The 14,105-nt window shown below is 36.9% G+C and overlaps 1 protein-coding gene across 1 annotated transcript in view; it reads left to right on the forward strand.

Annotated features, from left to right (window-relative positions):
• Stpg2 (sperm tail PG-rich repeat containing 2) overlaps positions 1-14,105 on the forward strand; it is a 338,340-nt gene that overhangs the window by 49,696 nt on the left and 274,539 nt on the right. Inside the window, exon 7 of the mRNA XM_057793774.1 lies at positions 11,155-11,262. Within this exon, the coding sequence (XP_057649757.1) occupies positions 11,155-11,262 (108 nt within the window). The remainder of the gene's footprint in view (positions 1-11,154; positions 11,263-14,105) is intronic.

Genomic DNA, 14,105 nt, shown 5'->3' on the forward strand with positions numbered 1-14,105 from the left:
AATACATTGAATCATGACTTACTCAGTGATCATGACCTTGCACATTTTTATATTCCAATTTTATAATGTATAAAAGAATACACATGAAATTTATTTGAAATAAACTAAAATGTTAAAGAACAGAATGTGGGATTTAGTGGTCTAGAGGCTGAATTTAATCTGCACTTGTATTTTATGTCATAATTAAAGTTGTTAAAATGGAGTTAGTTACCAACACTTGTAGCTTATTAAACTTCATATCAAATCTAGATTTTCTGCTTTACATAAGAAAGCACAAACAAAACACCCCAAACCAACTCTTAGAACAATCAGTCAAGTTTGAATAAATGTTACTTCTGGGGATAAAGGAGGGTGATTTCCATACAAGCCAATTTCCTTTCAACACTTGCCTTCCTGGTTCCAGTAGGTATTGGATGTTCTTTTTGTGAATATAATACTAATAATCGTACTTTCCTTCTTCAATTCATTTATGATTTATAATCCTTAATATTACTTCATTTGGATGATTACAACTGTCCGTTATTAAATTAATGCTAACATTTTCTTCTTGAATGGGGAATGTAGGTTTGTTAAAGGAAAGAGGAATTAAGTGACTGTGGGAGTTAACGTTGCATTGTGCACTAATAAGTATTGCACTCTGAACATTTACATAGTACCAGTTTGCCAAAATAGCCATTTTGAACCTTGTTTGCAACTAGATCCATCACATAGAGGATGTAGCAATGGCATGAAAACTATAAAAAACATTTGTTTTCTTCTTGGTGAAGAAAATTCACAGAACAATCTTGTGTGGTGAGAGTTCCAGGATGGTCTTCTTCAGCTTACCTCAGGCCTGGAAAGTGTGGGTTTGGCCTGCTATTTATGGTTTTTGCTCAGCTTAGGTACAAATACCAGTGCTAACATGAATTGCTACTCAGCAAATATATCATGGAATCTAAACAGGTTTTCATGAGCGTTCCTGAGTTTCGTGCTGTTTTCTGTATGATACTCTGTTTTATAACCTCTACTCTGGAAGAGTAATGTATGGCCAAGCTCAGTGACGTGCATTTACATTTTTCCTCTTTTGGTTTGCTTGCCTAGATTTATATCAGAGTGCTATTTTTGTTTTCTATTACTGTTATAAACATATGGCTGGGTAACAAGTACATGATTTAGCCTACAAAGCACTTCCGTCTCTAATTTAATATTCTGGCTTGGATGACATACAGCTCAAGGGTGGCGTTGAGTCCCAGTGGCAATTGTAGTGCTGCTGTTGATTAATATGATGATGCTCTCCAAATTGCTTTAGAGTTTGCCTTACCATGTTTATTTGATTTACTTCTGCTTAAATCTGATTAGTTAAAAAATAGAGAATCTTTGCTTTCTAAGATCAGAATCAAATCATACATTGTTTTTTTAATGAATCAAAAGTTTACATTCTAATTATGCAAACAATTGTAATTGATAGATACTTTCTATGGTTCAAATCCAAGTTACATGCTACTCTCTTCAATCCATCATGAGGATGAACTGCGAGTATTAATTATATCTGGGACCTACTTTTAAAATTCATTTTATCTTTAGTGAAGGGGCTGTTTTTATATTATAAATATAATATTAAGAATCACATAAACATCAAATGGTATTTATCTTTTAAATTTATGCAGTTTCCCAGAAAACACATGTAGTTTATGGTTTCTGATACTCCTGTCTGTACTTATTATTTCCGCTATGTGTTTATAGCACTGACTCCCAATTGAGTTCCAACCTGTATAGATTAATGCATGTATGATATATCCACTTTGATGTCATATAGGAACTAAGAAACTAATATTTAAAATTGAACTGATCTTTCCCTCAACCTTTCTCTGCTTCTGACTTCACTGGTCATTGCTTGTGTTTCTTAGCCAGGATGTTTCATACAAACATTCATATCTGGAAAAGGGAAGTTGGGGATTGCGGTATATCACTTCCAACCTCTTATACACTATGGTACTTTTGGAAATCATTTATTTGTATTGTGGTTTTCATATCTGTGAATTGAAATTGAAATAGTGCCTGGAAAATAGTAGGTGACTGGTAAGCATTAGCGGTCCTTTTAGTTATCTGTTATAGAATACTCAATGATCTCAAAATGTAGCACCTTAAGACAGCATTGTGCTACTTTTCATGATTGCACTAGTAACAGAAAATAGGCTCAGTTACTAAAGTGACACAGCACCAATGAGCTTTCTGGCTTGTTGTAGACAAAGAATACAAATAGCAGCAGCCTTGAAGAAAGGGAATTCATCATCATCATCATCACCACCATCATGATTGTTATTGATGAATTATTTTTGAGATAGGGTTCATTACATAGCTTGCTTGGAACTCACTTTATAAAACAGGTTAGCCCCATGATCCTCCTGCCTGCCTCATTTTCTCATGCTCTGCGGTTACAGGCTTGTGTTCCCTGGCATGGTTAAGTTTGCTTTCTTCATTGTATTCAGGAGTCTTGGCTATTGTCATGATGTTTGTTTTTTTAGTGACACTTGATTGTAGTATCTAGTTGACCTTGTCCTCCATACTTGTTATTTTTTCTTCTGCTTTAATCACAACTTTGGTTGTATCTTCATTGTTTTTTGTTCTTGTTGTTAAATTAAAATTTTCATTTACTGTGATCATTTTTTAATACCAAAATGTCAATTTCCTTGCTGAAGTTTTCTCCCTGTTGCTCAGATTTTCATCAGTATTGTCATTTTTTACATCCATTTTCCTGGATTATTCAAACTTTGCTGACTTTCTGTCTCTAGGGGCACTGAATTAATCTGCGTATTTGTATGCTTTTTTGAAGTCACTGATTATTTTTCCTAGTGCATTCCATATGACTCTTATTTATTTAACTGTCTGACTTTGGTTGTTGAATAGTCATGGCCTTCGGGAGGGGTTCATCTTTCCTTGCTTTTAAAATATTTCTTCTGTTTCTGTTAAGGTTTTATTGCAGACTTTTCCCTCATCAAGGGCAACTTTTGCTTCCCAAATGTTCTTTGTGACAATATGGTGCATTCACATGTACAGCTGCCAGCTGTGTCCTTGTAGTCATCCTCCATCTCTGGCTCTACAGCAGTCCCCCACATTTCCATAATGATCCCTACGGCTTGGGAGGACAGAGTACAATATATAAGAACCATGTAGGGCTGAGTATTCTACAGTCTCTTATTTTCTGTGCCTTGATCAGTTGCGTGCCCTTGTGTTAACCACTGTCTTCTGCAAATTGATGTTTCTGTAGTAAGGACTGACAGATACATTTATCTGTGGGTGATACGAGTAGTCATTTATTGGTTTATTACTATGCATATTTAGAAGAATAGCAATAAGTTCACTCATAGGGCTTATGAACTGCCTGGCTACAGGTTCTAGGCCTAGTAATAATTCAAGGTATTGTTTACATCTGTTGAACAGGATTTAAATGCAGTCATAAGTGTTTGGTTACCAGTGTGATGCTCAGGCTGCTGTTGCACCAGTGGGAATGCACAAGGCAGTCATCAATGTAGATCACAAGGGTCACTGCCCTGTGGGAGGTCCAAGGACCACCCACCTCCATCCAGGTCTATTAAGGTGAGCATCCAAACTACCTGGGCTCCCACAAAGCCATTACGTGCAATAGGATCAAGAACCCATTGCCATTGTTCTTCAGTTCTCAGTAGTCCTCATTGTCCATTATGTTCAGCGAGACCGGTTTTGTCCCATGCTTTTTCCGTCCCCGGCCAGCTGGCCTTGGTGAGTTCCCAATAGAACATCCCCATTGCCTCAGTGTGTGGGTGCACCCCTCGCCGTCCTGAGTTCCTTGCTCGTGCTCACTCTCCTTCTGCTCCTCCTTTGGATCGTGAGACTTCAGTCCAGTGCTCCAATGTTGGTCTCTGTCTCTGTCTTCTTTCATTGCCTGATGAAGGTTAATATTCAGGGGGATGCTTATATGTTTTTCTTTGGGTTCACCTTCTTATTTAGCTTCTCTAGAATCATGAATTATAGTCTCAATGTCCTTTATTTATGGCTAGAAACCAAATATGAGTGAGTACATCCCATGTTCCTCTTTTTGGGTCTGGCTTACCTCACTCAGAATAGTGTTTTCAATTTCCGTCCATTTGTATGCAAAATTCAAGAAGTCATTGTTTTTTACTGCTGAGTAGTACTCTAATATGTATATATTCCATACTTTCTTCATCCATTCTTCCATTGAAGGACATCTAGGTTGTTTCCAGGTTCTGGCTATTACAAACAATGCTGCTATGAACATAGTTGAGCATATACTTTTGTTGTATGTTTGGGCATCTCTTGGGTATATTCCCAATAGTGGTATTGCTGGGTCGAGAGGTAGGTTGAACCCGACTTTCCTGAGAAACCGCCACACTGCTTTCCAAAGTGGTTGCACAAGTTTGCATTCCCACCAGCAATGGATGAGAGTGCCCCTTTCTCCACAACCTCTCCAGCAGAGGCTATCATTGGTGTTTTTGATTTTAGCCATTCTGACCGGTGTAAGATGGTATCTTAATGTTGTCTTGATTTGCATTTCCCTGATTGCTAAGGAAGTTGAGCACGATCTTAAGTGTCTTTTGGCCATAAAAAAACAAACAAACAAAAAAAAAAAACAAGGGTCACTGCCATAGAAGATTTTTTTTCTTTGGATAATTCATACATTTTTAATACAGAACATCAATGAAAGACATGTGCTTGGTCATGTGTTCACTAATTTGGTGGACTGGCTCTCATAAGCCTTCATTGACAGTGTGGCCCCTTTGCATAGTCAGGCTCTGTGAGTTGCTGTAAGTCTGGCCCTTCAACTGGACTCCATGCCTAAACATTTTACCCCAAGCTCACCCTGTTAAACTCTAAATTTCTCAACTGAGCATTGTTTTAAGAGAAGTCCTGGGGTTGTCCCTTGCCTTCAGTTTTCATGTCCCACAAAGTCTTAGGGGCCCTTTAGAAATTCCCTTGTTCAGTGATGTGGGTGTAAAATTCCACTCTCCAATTTGCCCTGTATCTAGTCATTCATCTAGGAAGGAGGCTTTTACAATAGAGAGCCTCAGAAACCACCATCTCTAGGTTTCTTTTTCTTTCAGACACTCACATAATCGTCATCTTCCTTTGTAGCAGGAGCCTCTGAAAGATGGCTGCAAGTAGTTGTGTAGGAAAGACTTTGAATAATACAACATTTATGGATGTGACGGGATGTACACCGAAATTAAACTGTTTCACAATGTTAAGACCTAATATCCTATCAGATTGTTTGTGATATTTACAAAAGCTCGAGACAGTGCAACCTCAGGCAGAATTTTTACCCCTGGTCTCACAATATAACTTCCACGTCTCTGTGAGAAAACTGATGATTTTTTATACAAATTTCTGTTGAACTGAAATATGAGAAAATTGTAGGAGCCAATATTGACACGAGACATCCTACAAAGGATCTGTAGTGTGTGTGTGTGTGTGTGTGTGTGTGTGTGAGAGAGAGAGAGAGAGAGAGAGAGAGAGAGAGAGAGAGAGAGAATGCCATGACAAGATATTATGAATATTATGGACCAAAGATGCCATTGAGTTTGTTTTGTTGTCTGTTAACTGCTGGGCATGAGCCTGCCATTAAGAGTGTTTGTATCCCTAGTGAGACATAGAAAAACCTAATTTTTAATTTGTCAGTGGTTAGCTTCTGAGTTAGGGATGGGGCTTGTTTCACGTTTTCTCTTGGCACTGGGATCCCATCTGGCTTAGACCTGTGCAGGTCCTGTGCAGGCTGCTGCAGTCTCTGTGAGTTCATATTGCTTTGGTACTGCTGTGTTTAAAAGGACTTGTTTTCTTGTTGTTTTTCATCTTCACTGGCTCTTACAATCTTTCTGCCTACTCTTCTTCAAGGTTCCCTGAGATTTGAGTAAAGGATTTGATGGAGACATCCCATTTATGATTGACTGTTTCAAGGTCTCTCACTCTGTGTATTTTGTGTCTGTGGATCTCAGTATTTGTTTTTATCTACCATAGGAGGAAGCTTCTTTGATGATGGCTTAGCAAGATACTGATCTATGAATGTAGCAGTGTTATTAGGAATCATTTTTTTTGCTATATTCTTTTAGTAGGACAGGTAGTATTTGGATTTTTTTCGTATGTCTCTGGATATTTGATTGCACTGTGAAACTCTGAGACTGCATTAATAAAATTAATATTGGATCAGGGGATGGAGCCAGCAACTATTTGATAGGAATTAGCCATAGACAGGGCAGAGGAGCCAGGAATACATGATGTAGGATGTTCTTCTGTATATTTGTTGCTTTTATTAGTTAATGAATAAAGCTGTTTTGGCCAATGGCTTAGCTGGAAATCTGAACAGAAATAGAGAGAGTAGATGGAGTCAGGCAGATGCTCTGTAGCTGCCAAAGGAGATAGAGACCATGTAGTTGCCCAGAAAACAAGAGGTAACAAACCATGAGCTTCATGGTAAAATATAAAATAATAGAAATAGGTTAATTTAAGATGTTAGAGCTAGCTAGGAATACACCTGAGTCATTTCCCAAACATTGCTGTAATTAATATAGTTTCTGTGTGAGGCTGGGAAACCAACAAGCATCCTCTGTTTACAAATACAGGTAGAGAGATGGATTTGAAGGGGTAGGGAGGGACTTAGAGATTTGCTGTCTTTTTGGTTTGGGATGAGTGGAGAGATACTTCTCTTGCTGGATCTTCAGCCAAAATGGAAGGTCATTTGTTTGCTCATTGGCTTCTCTGATCCAGCAGGTTTTCACTCCAACATCTGACTTCTGAGTCTTTATTGGTAAACAGCATGATAGAGACTCAGTTAAAACCTACATTTGGTGGCTGCAGCCTGGCTGTTGCCAGTAAGACTGAAAATCCTGCTAGACCATTGACTGAGAGGCAGGATGCTGACTGAGGTGATATGGGGCCACAAATGGTAGTTAAAATATCAGTAGATTTAGGTGTGGCCACTAAGTCAACAGAAAAACAATACCCCTGTGTCTGGTCTCGGGTTCTAGGCCATATGAGCAGTGTCAGGGATTGGTTCCATCTTATGCAGTTGGCCTTAAATCAAATCAGATTATTGATTGGTTAAAATCTTTGAGTCAGTGTTGCACTAGCTCAGATTATGCAGGTCATCATTGTAGACTGAAGGGTTTATAGCTGGGTTTGTGTTTACCTCTCTCCTTGCAGAGTACCTTTCTGTGCCAAAGTCACTAGCACGTAGGGATGAAGGCTCTATATAGGTCCCAGCTTGACTTCTCGAAGTCAATGGGTTCTGTAGGTTTTGTCTTTTGCAATGGAGCTTTACTATCAGTTTGTGGAGAGCAACCAAGAGTCTTGGTAATAGCCCAGGTTGTTTGGAAATTTTTGTGGGGCACCTGTGGCCAACACTTTGATTAGATGTAATGAAATCCAAGATATTGGGAGCTTCATTTGGTGATAAGAGATGTCTAGTTGGGGCTCCATTTCCTCAGTCATTTGGTGATTTCATTTAGGTCACCTGCATGCATGAATATATCTTAGAAAGTTTCTACTATAGTGTGTTTCCATATGACTACTTAAATGGCCTATAATTTTAGCTGTCTCTCCCTATAGTTTCCTTCTTTCCTCCTCCTTCCCATTTGATCCTACCACTCCAGTCCTCCACCTCATCGTTCAGTACCAGTCTTTTCATTTACCCTTCCTTGGGGAAATTCTATACCCGATCTCTGTGGTTATATGGATTGTAGCTTACTTATCAGTGACTTAATGGCTAATATTCACATATGATATATTCACATATGTATTCAAATATGGTATGAATGCATACCATATATGTCATTATGGTATGGGTTACCTCACATAGGGTGATTTTTTTTTTAGCTCTTTTGATTTACCTGTGAATTATTATTGTCTTTTAATGGCTGTGTAGATTTTATTGTGTAAGCATATCAGATGTTCTCTGTCCATTCATTTGTTTATTGACATCTAGGGTATTTTAAATGTCTGGCTATTATGTATAGAGCAGCAATGAACATGGTTTCTGTAGTAGGATAAAGAATTCTTTGGTGAAGAGTGGCATAGATAGATCTTGAGGTAGATTAATTCTCATCTTCTTGAGGAACCATACCACTAATTTCCTTAGTGGTTGTACAAGTTTCCTTTCCCACCAGCAATGGGTGAGTGTTTCCCTTACTCTACATCCTCACCATCAAGAGTTGTCCCTTGTTTTATTGCTTTTGACCATTCTGGTTGGTTTAAGATGAATTTTTTTAAAAAATATTTATTTATTTATTTATTTATTTATTTATTTATTTATTTATTATTCATACAGTATTCTGTCTGATTGTATGCCTGAAGGCCAGAAGAGGGCACCAGACCTCATTACAGATGGTTGTGAGCCACCATGTGGTTGCTGGGAATTGAACTCAGGATCTTTGGAAGAGCAGGCAGTGCTCTTAACCGCTGAGCCATCTCTCCAGCTCTAAGATGAAATTTTAAAGTAGTTTTGATTTGCATTTCCCTGGTAACTAAGTATGTTGAGCATTTCTTTACATGCTTCTCAGTCATATTTGTTTCCTTTTTAGCATTCTCTATTTTGATCTGTATCCCAGTTTTTAATTTGTTTTTTCTTTGATGTCCAGTTTTTTGATTTTTTAATATATTTTAGATATTAACACTCTATTGGATGTGTAGTTGGTGAATCTTTTCCCATTCTGTGGGCTGCCACATTGTCTGAAAGATAGTGTCCTTTTTTATACAGAAACTTTTCAGTTTCATGATGTTCCATTTTTGAAGATGCTGTCTTCTTTTTCCAATATGTATTTTTGCCCTCATTTAAAAAATTAGTTGTTCATTGGCATGTGGATTTATGTCTGAGTCTTCAATTCCATTGATCAACGTGTCTGGGTCTGTAGTAATAAACTGTATTGTATTTATTATTACAGCTCTGTAGAACAATTTGAAGGTTGGGCCGAGCAGGTCTTTTATTATTCAGGATTATTTTAGCTATCATACTTTTCTGTTCATTTACATATGAAGTTTAACATTGTACTTTCAATTTCTGTGAAGAATTATGTTGGAATTTTGGTAGGGATTGTATTAATCTGTAGATTGCTTTTGGTAGGTTGACCATTTCCACTATATTAATCCTACTGATCCATGAGCATGGGAGATCTTCCTATCTTCTGATAGCTTCTTCAATTTCTTTCTTTAGTGTCTTAAAGTTTTTTATAACACAAGTTGTCTTAGTTTGGATTTCTATTGCTATGAAGAGACACCATGATCATAGCATTTCTTATAATGAGAAACATTTAGTTGGGGTTGGTTTACACTTTCAGAAGTTTAGCCCATTATCATCATGGTGGGAAGCATGGCAGTATGCAGGCAGACATGGTGCTGGAAAAGAAGATGTGAGTTCTACATCTGACTCTGCAGGAAATAAAAGAGACCATGAGCCACTGGCCTGGCTTGAGCATCTGAGACCTCAGAGCCCCACCTCAGTGGCCCACTTTTTCCAATAAGTTCATACCTACTCCAATAAGGCCACACCTCCTAATAGTTTCACTCCCTATCCTCCTGTGGGGTAATTCAAACTTCTACACAAGTCTTTCTTATGCTTGGTTAAGTTACCCAAAGATACTTTATTTGTTTTTAGGTATTGTGAAAGGTACTGTTTCCCTAATATATTTCCCAGTTGATTTGTCTTTTGTATATAAGAAGGATACTGATTTTTGTGTATAAATCTTGTGTCCCGCTACTTTGCTGGAGTAAGGTTGGTGAATATTTTTCTCTTCTGGTAGCTATCTTTTCCTATGTAACTCCCACCACAAAACTTTTTTCCAAGTAACACATTTTTTATTTTATTTTTTTGATTTCTGGTGATAGGGTTTCATCATGGGGCCCTGGCTGGCCTGGAGCTAGCTAGATAATCTAGGTTTCCCTTGACTTCACAGCCATTCACTTGCATCTGCCTCCCAAGTACTGGGATTTGTTTTATTTTCTAACTTGCTGAGTTTAACTAGAGTTATCTATGTGACCATGCGTTTAGACTTGAATATGGGCGTGCGATGCATTTGTGGTTGAGTGACTGAATTGATGTCTACCTCTCCTCAGTATCTATTTGTTAATAGTTCAGTAGTGAAGGGTGAGGTCCTATGAGCCCTTCGTTGATCTGTGATTGACTCTTGACAGTCCTAATCTTGTGTAAGATCATTGGAGGTAGCCACATCTGCTGTCATCTGTAATATTATGATTGAATTGGTTCTGTCATGCCAGGATGGTTGTATTTCACAGTCTTTCAGTGAGAAATTCTTTAGCTGTGGAAAACCATATGAGAGATATATGAAAAGATGTGAATTTAACTTTGTTTACTTATTTCTATCACCAACTATACTGTATCAAGGTAATAAGGTATTTGCTAATGAATATTTATCTGTCTATCATCTCTCATATATCTATCTATCTATCTATCTATCTATCTATCTATCTATCTATCTATCTATCTATCTTCTAGCTATCTATTATCTGTCTATCTATCATCAGTCATCATCTGTCTCTCCATCTCTCTATTACTTTCTATTATCTATTGTATCTTGTCTTACAATAATAAGGAACTCTGTGATTAATAAGATTCATTTTTATTTATTCAAGTATTCAAGTGAAAGTTTAGTTTTTTTACGTTAAGCATTTGTGTTTGAAATAAATTATTTCCTGTTGCCCATTTCTTTGGATATTGATTAATGGAAGTTTGAGAAGACAGTGAATTTTTCTTGCTGTTGTTGCTTTTTGCTGAAGGCTGTGCCTGTGATAAGGAGGAGCTCCTCAACTCCACTCCAGACCAGACACACTCTTAAGAGGAAAGGCTAGCTCTAGACCTCGAAATGAAAGGACAATTTAAATCATATTTCTTTCTTTTTATGGTTTGTCATGTGAAAAATGAGGAATATTTTTTGGATTTTATCAGTAGAGGGCAGCAAAGTTTCAGGTAGTATGCTTTCAGCACTAAATGAAGCTTTGCCCAAGACATTTTTTTTTGTTTGTTTGTTTTCTTTTTTCTGCTCTTAGGAAGTTTCCCCCCTGCTTTCCTCTTAATGATAGGCTTTGGTAATAGCCTATAAGAATTATCCAGTCTTTTCTTAGATATTGTAGAAAGAAAATCCTTTCTTCATATATTTCTTTCTTTCTGTAACTTAGGGAGTACCAGGACCTGGAAAGTATGAAATTAAAAGTCAATTTGAGAAGACACAGAGTATCACAGCAAATGTAAATGATGCATCTTCTGCTTTCCTTTCTGAATCCGAGGTAATGGTGTACAGCAATTTTCATCTACATAGTGTAATAGACATGATGTAAGTCTGGTAATAAATCCAAAGGTGTCTAAGGAAATTATAAAAAGCAAAATGACGTACAGCAAATTAGAAATGGGCATGACCTGAGCAAAACCACAAAGTTGTAGGTAGACTTTTGTAAAATGAGACTGAGTAATAACAATAATACACTTGGAATATCTGTTAAATATTTCCTATTAATAAGATTTGAATATGTGAACATTCAGTTCAGGTGATCAGAAATAGCAATTTTATTCTGAATCCTAATATGTATTTTACCAGTTGCATGCATGGAGTATTAAGTGTAGCCCATGTGGAAATATATGTATTTTGGAGACTGGTGTATAGGTGTTTTGTCATACCTGCCATTGATCGTACGTGTAACTGCCACTGGGACCTTTACCAGTGATGCTGCAGCCAGAGCAGCTACTTCCCATCATTCAAGGAACATCCTAAGATACTAAAAGGTGTTTATGTATTTCTAGAGCAAGAGAATTGAGAGAACGATAAACATTTATGATATTGCAACCATCAGATAAGGTGGTCGTGAAATTTATCTGCTTTTTCTATATGTAGCTCTGATTATTTTATTTAACTTGGGAAAGTTATTAACTTTCAGGTAACTATAGACAACCACTTTGCTTTCACTATATTTAAGATCTCCTCCTTGGAGACAGGTAGAGAGATTAAAGATATATTTTATAGATATAATTAAGATTACACTTTAATGAGTTAGATGTTGTATTGAGGGACTGAGGCGGCTCAAGAGTGAATATTAGATTTTAGTCTTGAGCAACTTAATAGTACTTAAGGAACTGCATAAAAGGTCTATATAAAGGAAAGTGTGTGTGTGTGTGTGTGTGTGTGTGTGTATGTGTGAATGTAGTATGCCCTTGATTTTTAAAAATACAGTTTATAACTACTACTTTCTAGCTTTTATACAACTTTCATTCATCCAATATATAAAGTTCTAATTTTATGTCATTTGTTACCAATCATTTAAATTATATTTTATGAATGGAAAAGAAAAAAAATAATTTTGTTCAAATGGATAATAGTAAAAAACAGAGTAATGGCAGAAGACACAGAGGAAATAAAACCAAGCATGATTGCCTGATAGAGGTAGTATGTTTAGTTCCTTATGAAAAGATACATTAATTACAACAATAGAAAAAGAAACAATTCAACTAACAAGGTAGACTTATGGTCAGATTCTCTGCTTTATAGGAGTAAATATGGTTATGTCTCTGGGAAATTTTAGACATATTTCAGGAAGGGTGCAGTATTTTACCAAAATGCAATGAATCTCCTCATGTTTTCACATAATACTTTACAAAATGCAATTTTTTTTGGTAACCATGGTTGCAAATTCTGGATGCACTTTAGAATTACTCATGATATTTTAAAAATTGACATACCCGGGAGCCAACCTGCCCTTCTCTTGTTCCTCTTAGAGGCCCTTAGTTGGCCTTAATTATTATTATTATTATTATTATTATTATTATTATTATTATTATTACAGAATGCAGACATTTGATCCACTGCAATTTTGTATAAGAAAGAAGGACAAAAGGAAAACACGCACACGACTGCTTGGTTTTATAAACACACACCAGATGAGCTGGAGAGCAATGTTGTAGGCTCTCTGGAAAGGATGGCAAGCAGCTGGGATGGCTCTCAGATGCAGTGCACTCATATCAACTTCTGAGAGCTTTGGAGTTTCCCAGACCTGTGCAAGTTGGTTGATATTATGCCTGTACTATGAAATTCACCACCGTATGGATGAATTTCCACCATGGGATAAGAAAATGTTATTCATTGGGAGCTACTACCCACAATACAGGCAAGATCACATAGATGTAGAAAGAAAATGAGAGGCATCAATGAGTACTTCTTTGAAGCTTTTAATAAAGTGTGGTTTGTCTTTTGGAAGCATGGCAGTGTTTCATTTATTCACAAGTGGTAAAAATCAAGAGGAATAAAAAGAGTTAAAAAAAAACTTTCTAAAAGCAAAAGCAAATGGAAACACGTGGACAATTATTTTATTTACCATAGCATAGGGGGTAAAAGGTAGAAATGCTCCAGGTAGCGGGTATTTGACTACATCAGTATTGGAAGGTAAATACAAGAGGATTTCTGGGGTTTTCTGGCCAGCCAGTATACCCAACAAGTGAGTTCCATGTTCATGAAAGATCCTGTATTTAAGGTGGAGAAGCAGCTGAAGGAGACTTCTGACTTGACCTCGGCTCCCCTATGCAGACATTTGTACACACACACACACACACACACACACACACACACACACATGCATGCACACACACAAACCCCTCACATATATGCACACCAAATCTATAACACAAATCATGTTAGATCATACAGTTTATTGGATGAAGAGTATTTAGAAGTGAAAATTGTCCATATCATGTCATCTAGATCTAGAATCTCATCTCAACACTATTTCTTTCTTAAGGAAGTGAGGCACATGCATGCATAATAGTATTAGTATGTCAGAGCCTTCACCAAAAGCCACGTAAGTATATTACATTTCAATGATCAAAAGATCTTAACTCATCCTTATTGTCTTTGTTCATGGAGAAGTAGTCTCTAGATGCGTCATCACCCAGAAGGCAGCTTTTAACTAATCAATTGTGGAATCTTCTTCTTCTTCTTCCTCTTCTTCTTCTTCTTCTTCTTCTTCTTCTTCTTCTTCTTCTTCTTCTTCTTCTTCTTCTTCTTCTTCTTCTTCTTCTTCTTCTTCTTCTTCTTCTACTTCTTCTTCTTCTTCTTCTTCTTCTTCTTCTTCTTCTTCTTCTTCTT

The sequence above is a fragment of the Chionomys nivalis genome, chromosome 18 (genome assembly GCF_950005125.1).
Source record: "Chionomys nivalis chromosome 18, mChiNiv1.1, whole genome shotgun sequence".
NCBI lineage: Eukaryota > Metazoa > Chordata > Mammalia > Rodentia > Cricetidae > Chionomys > Chionomys nivalis.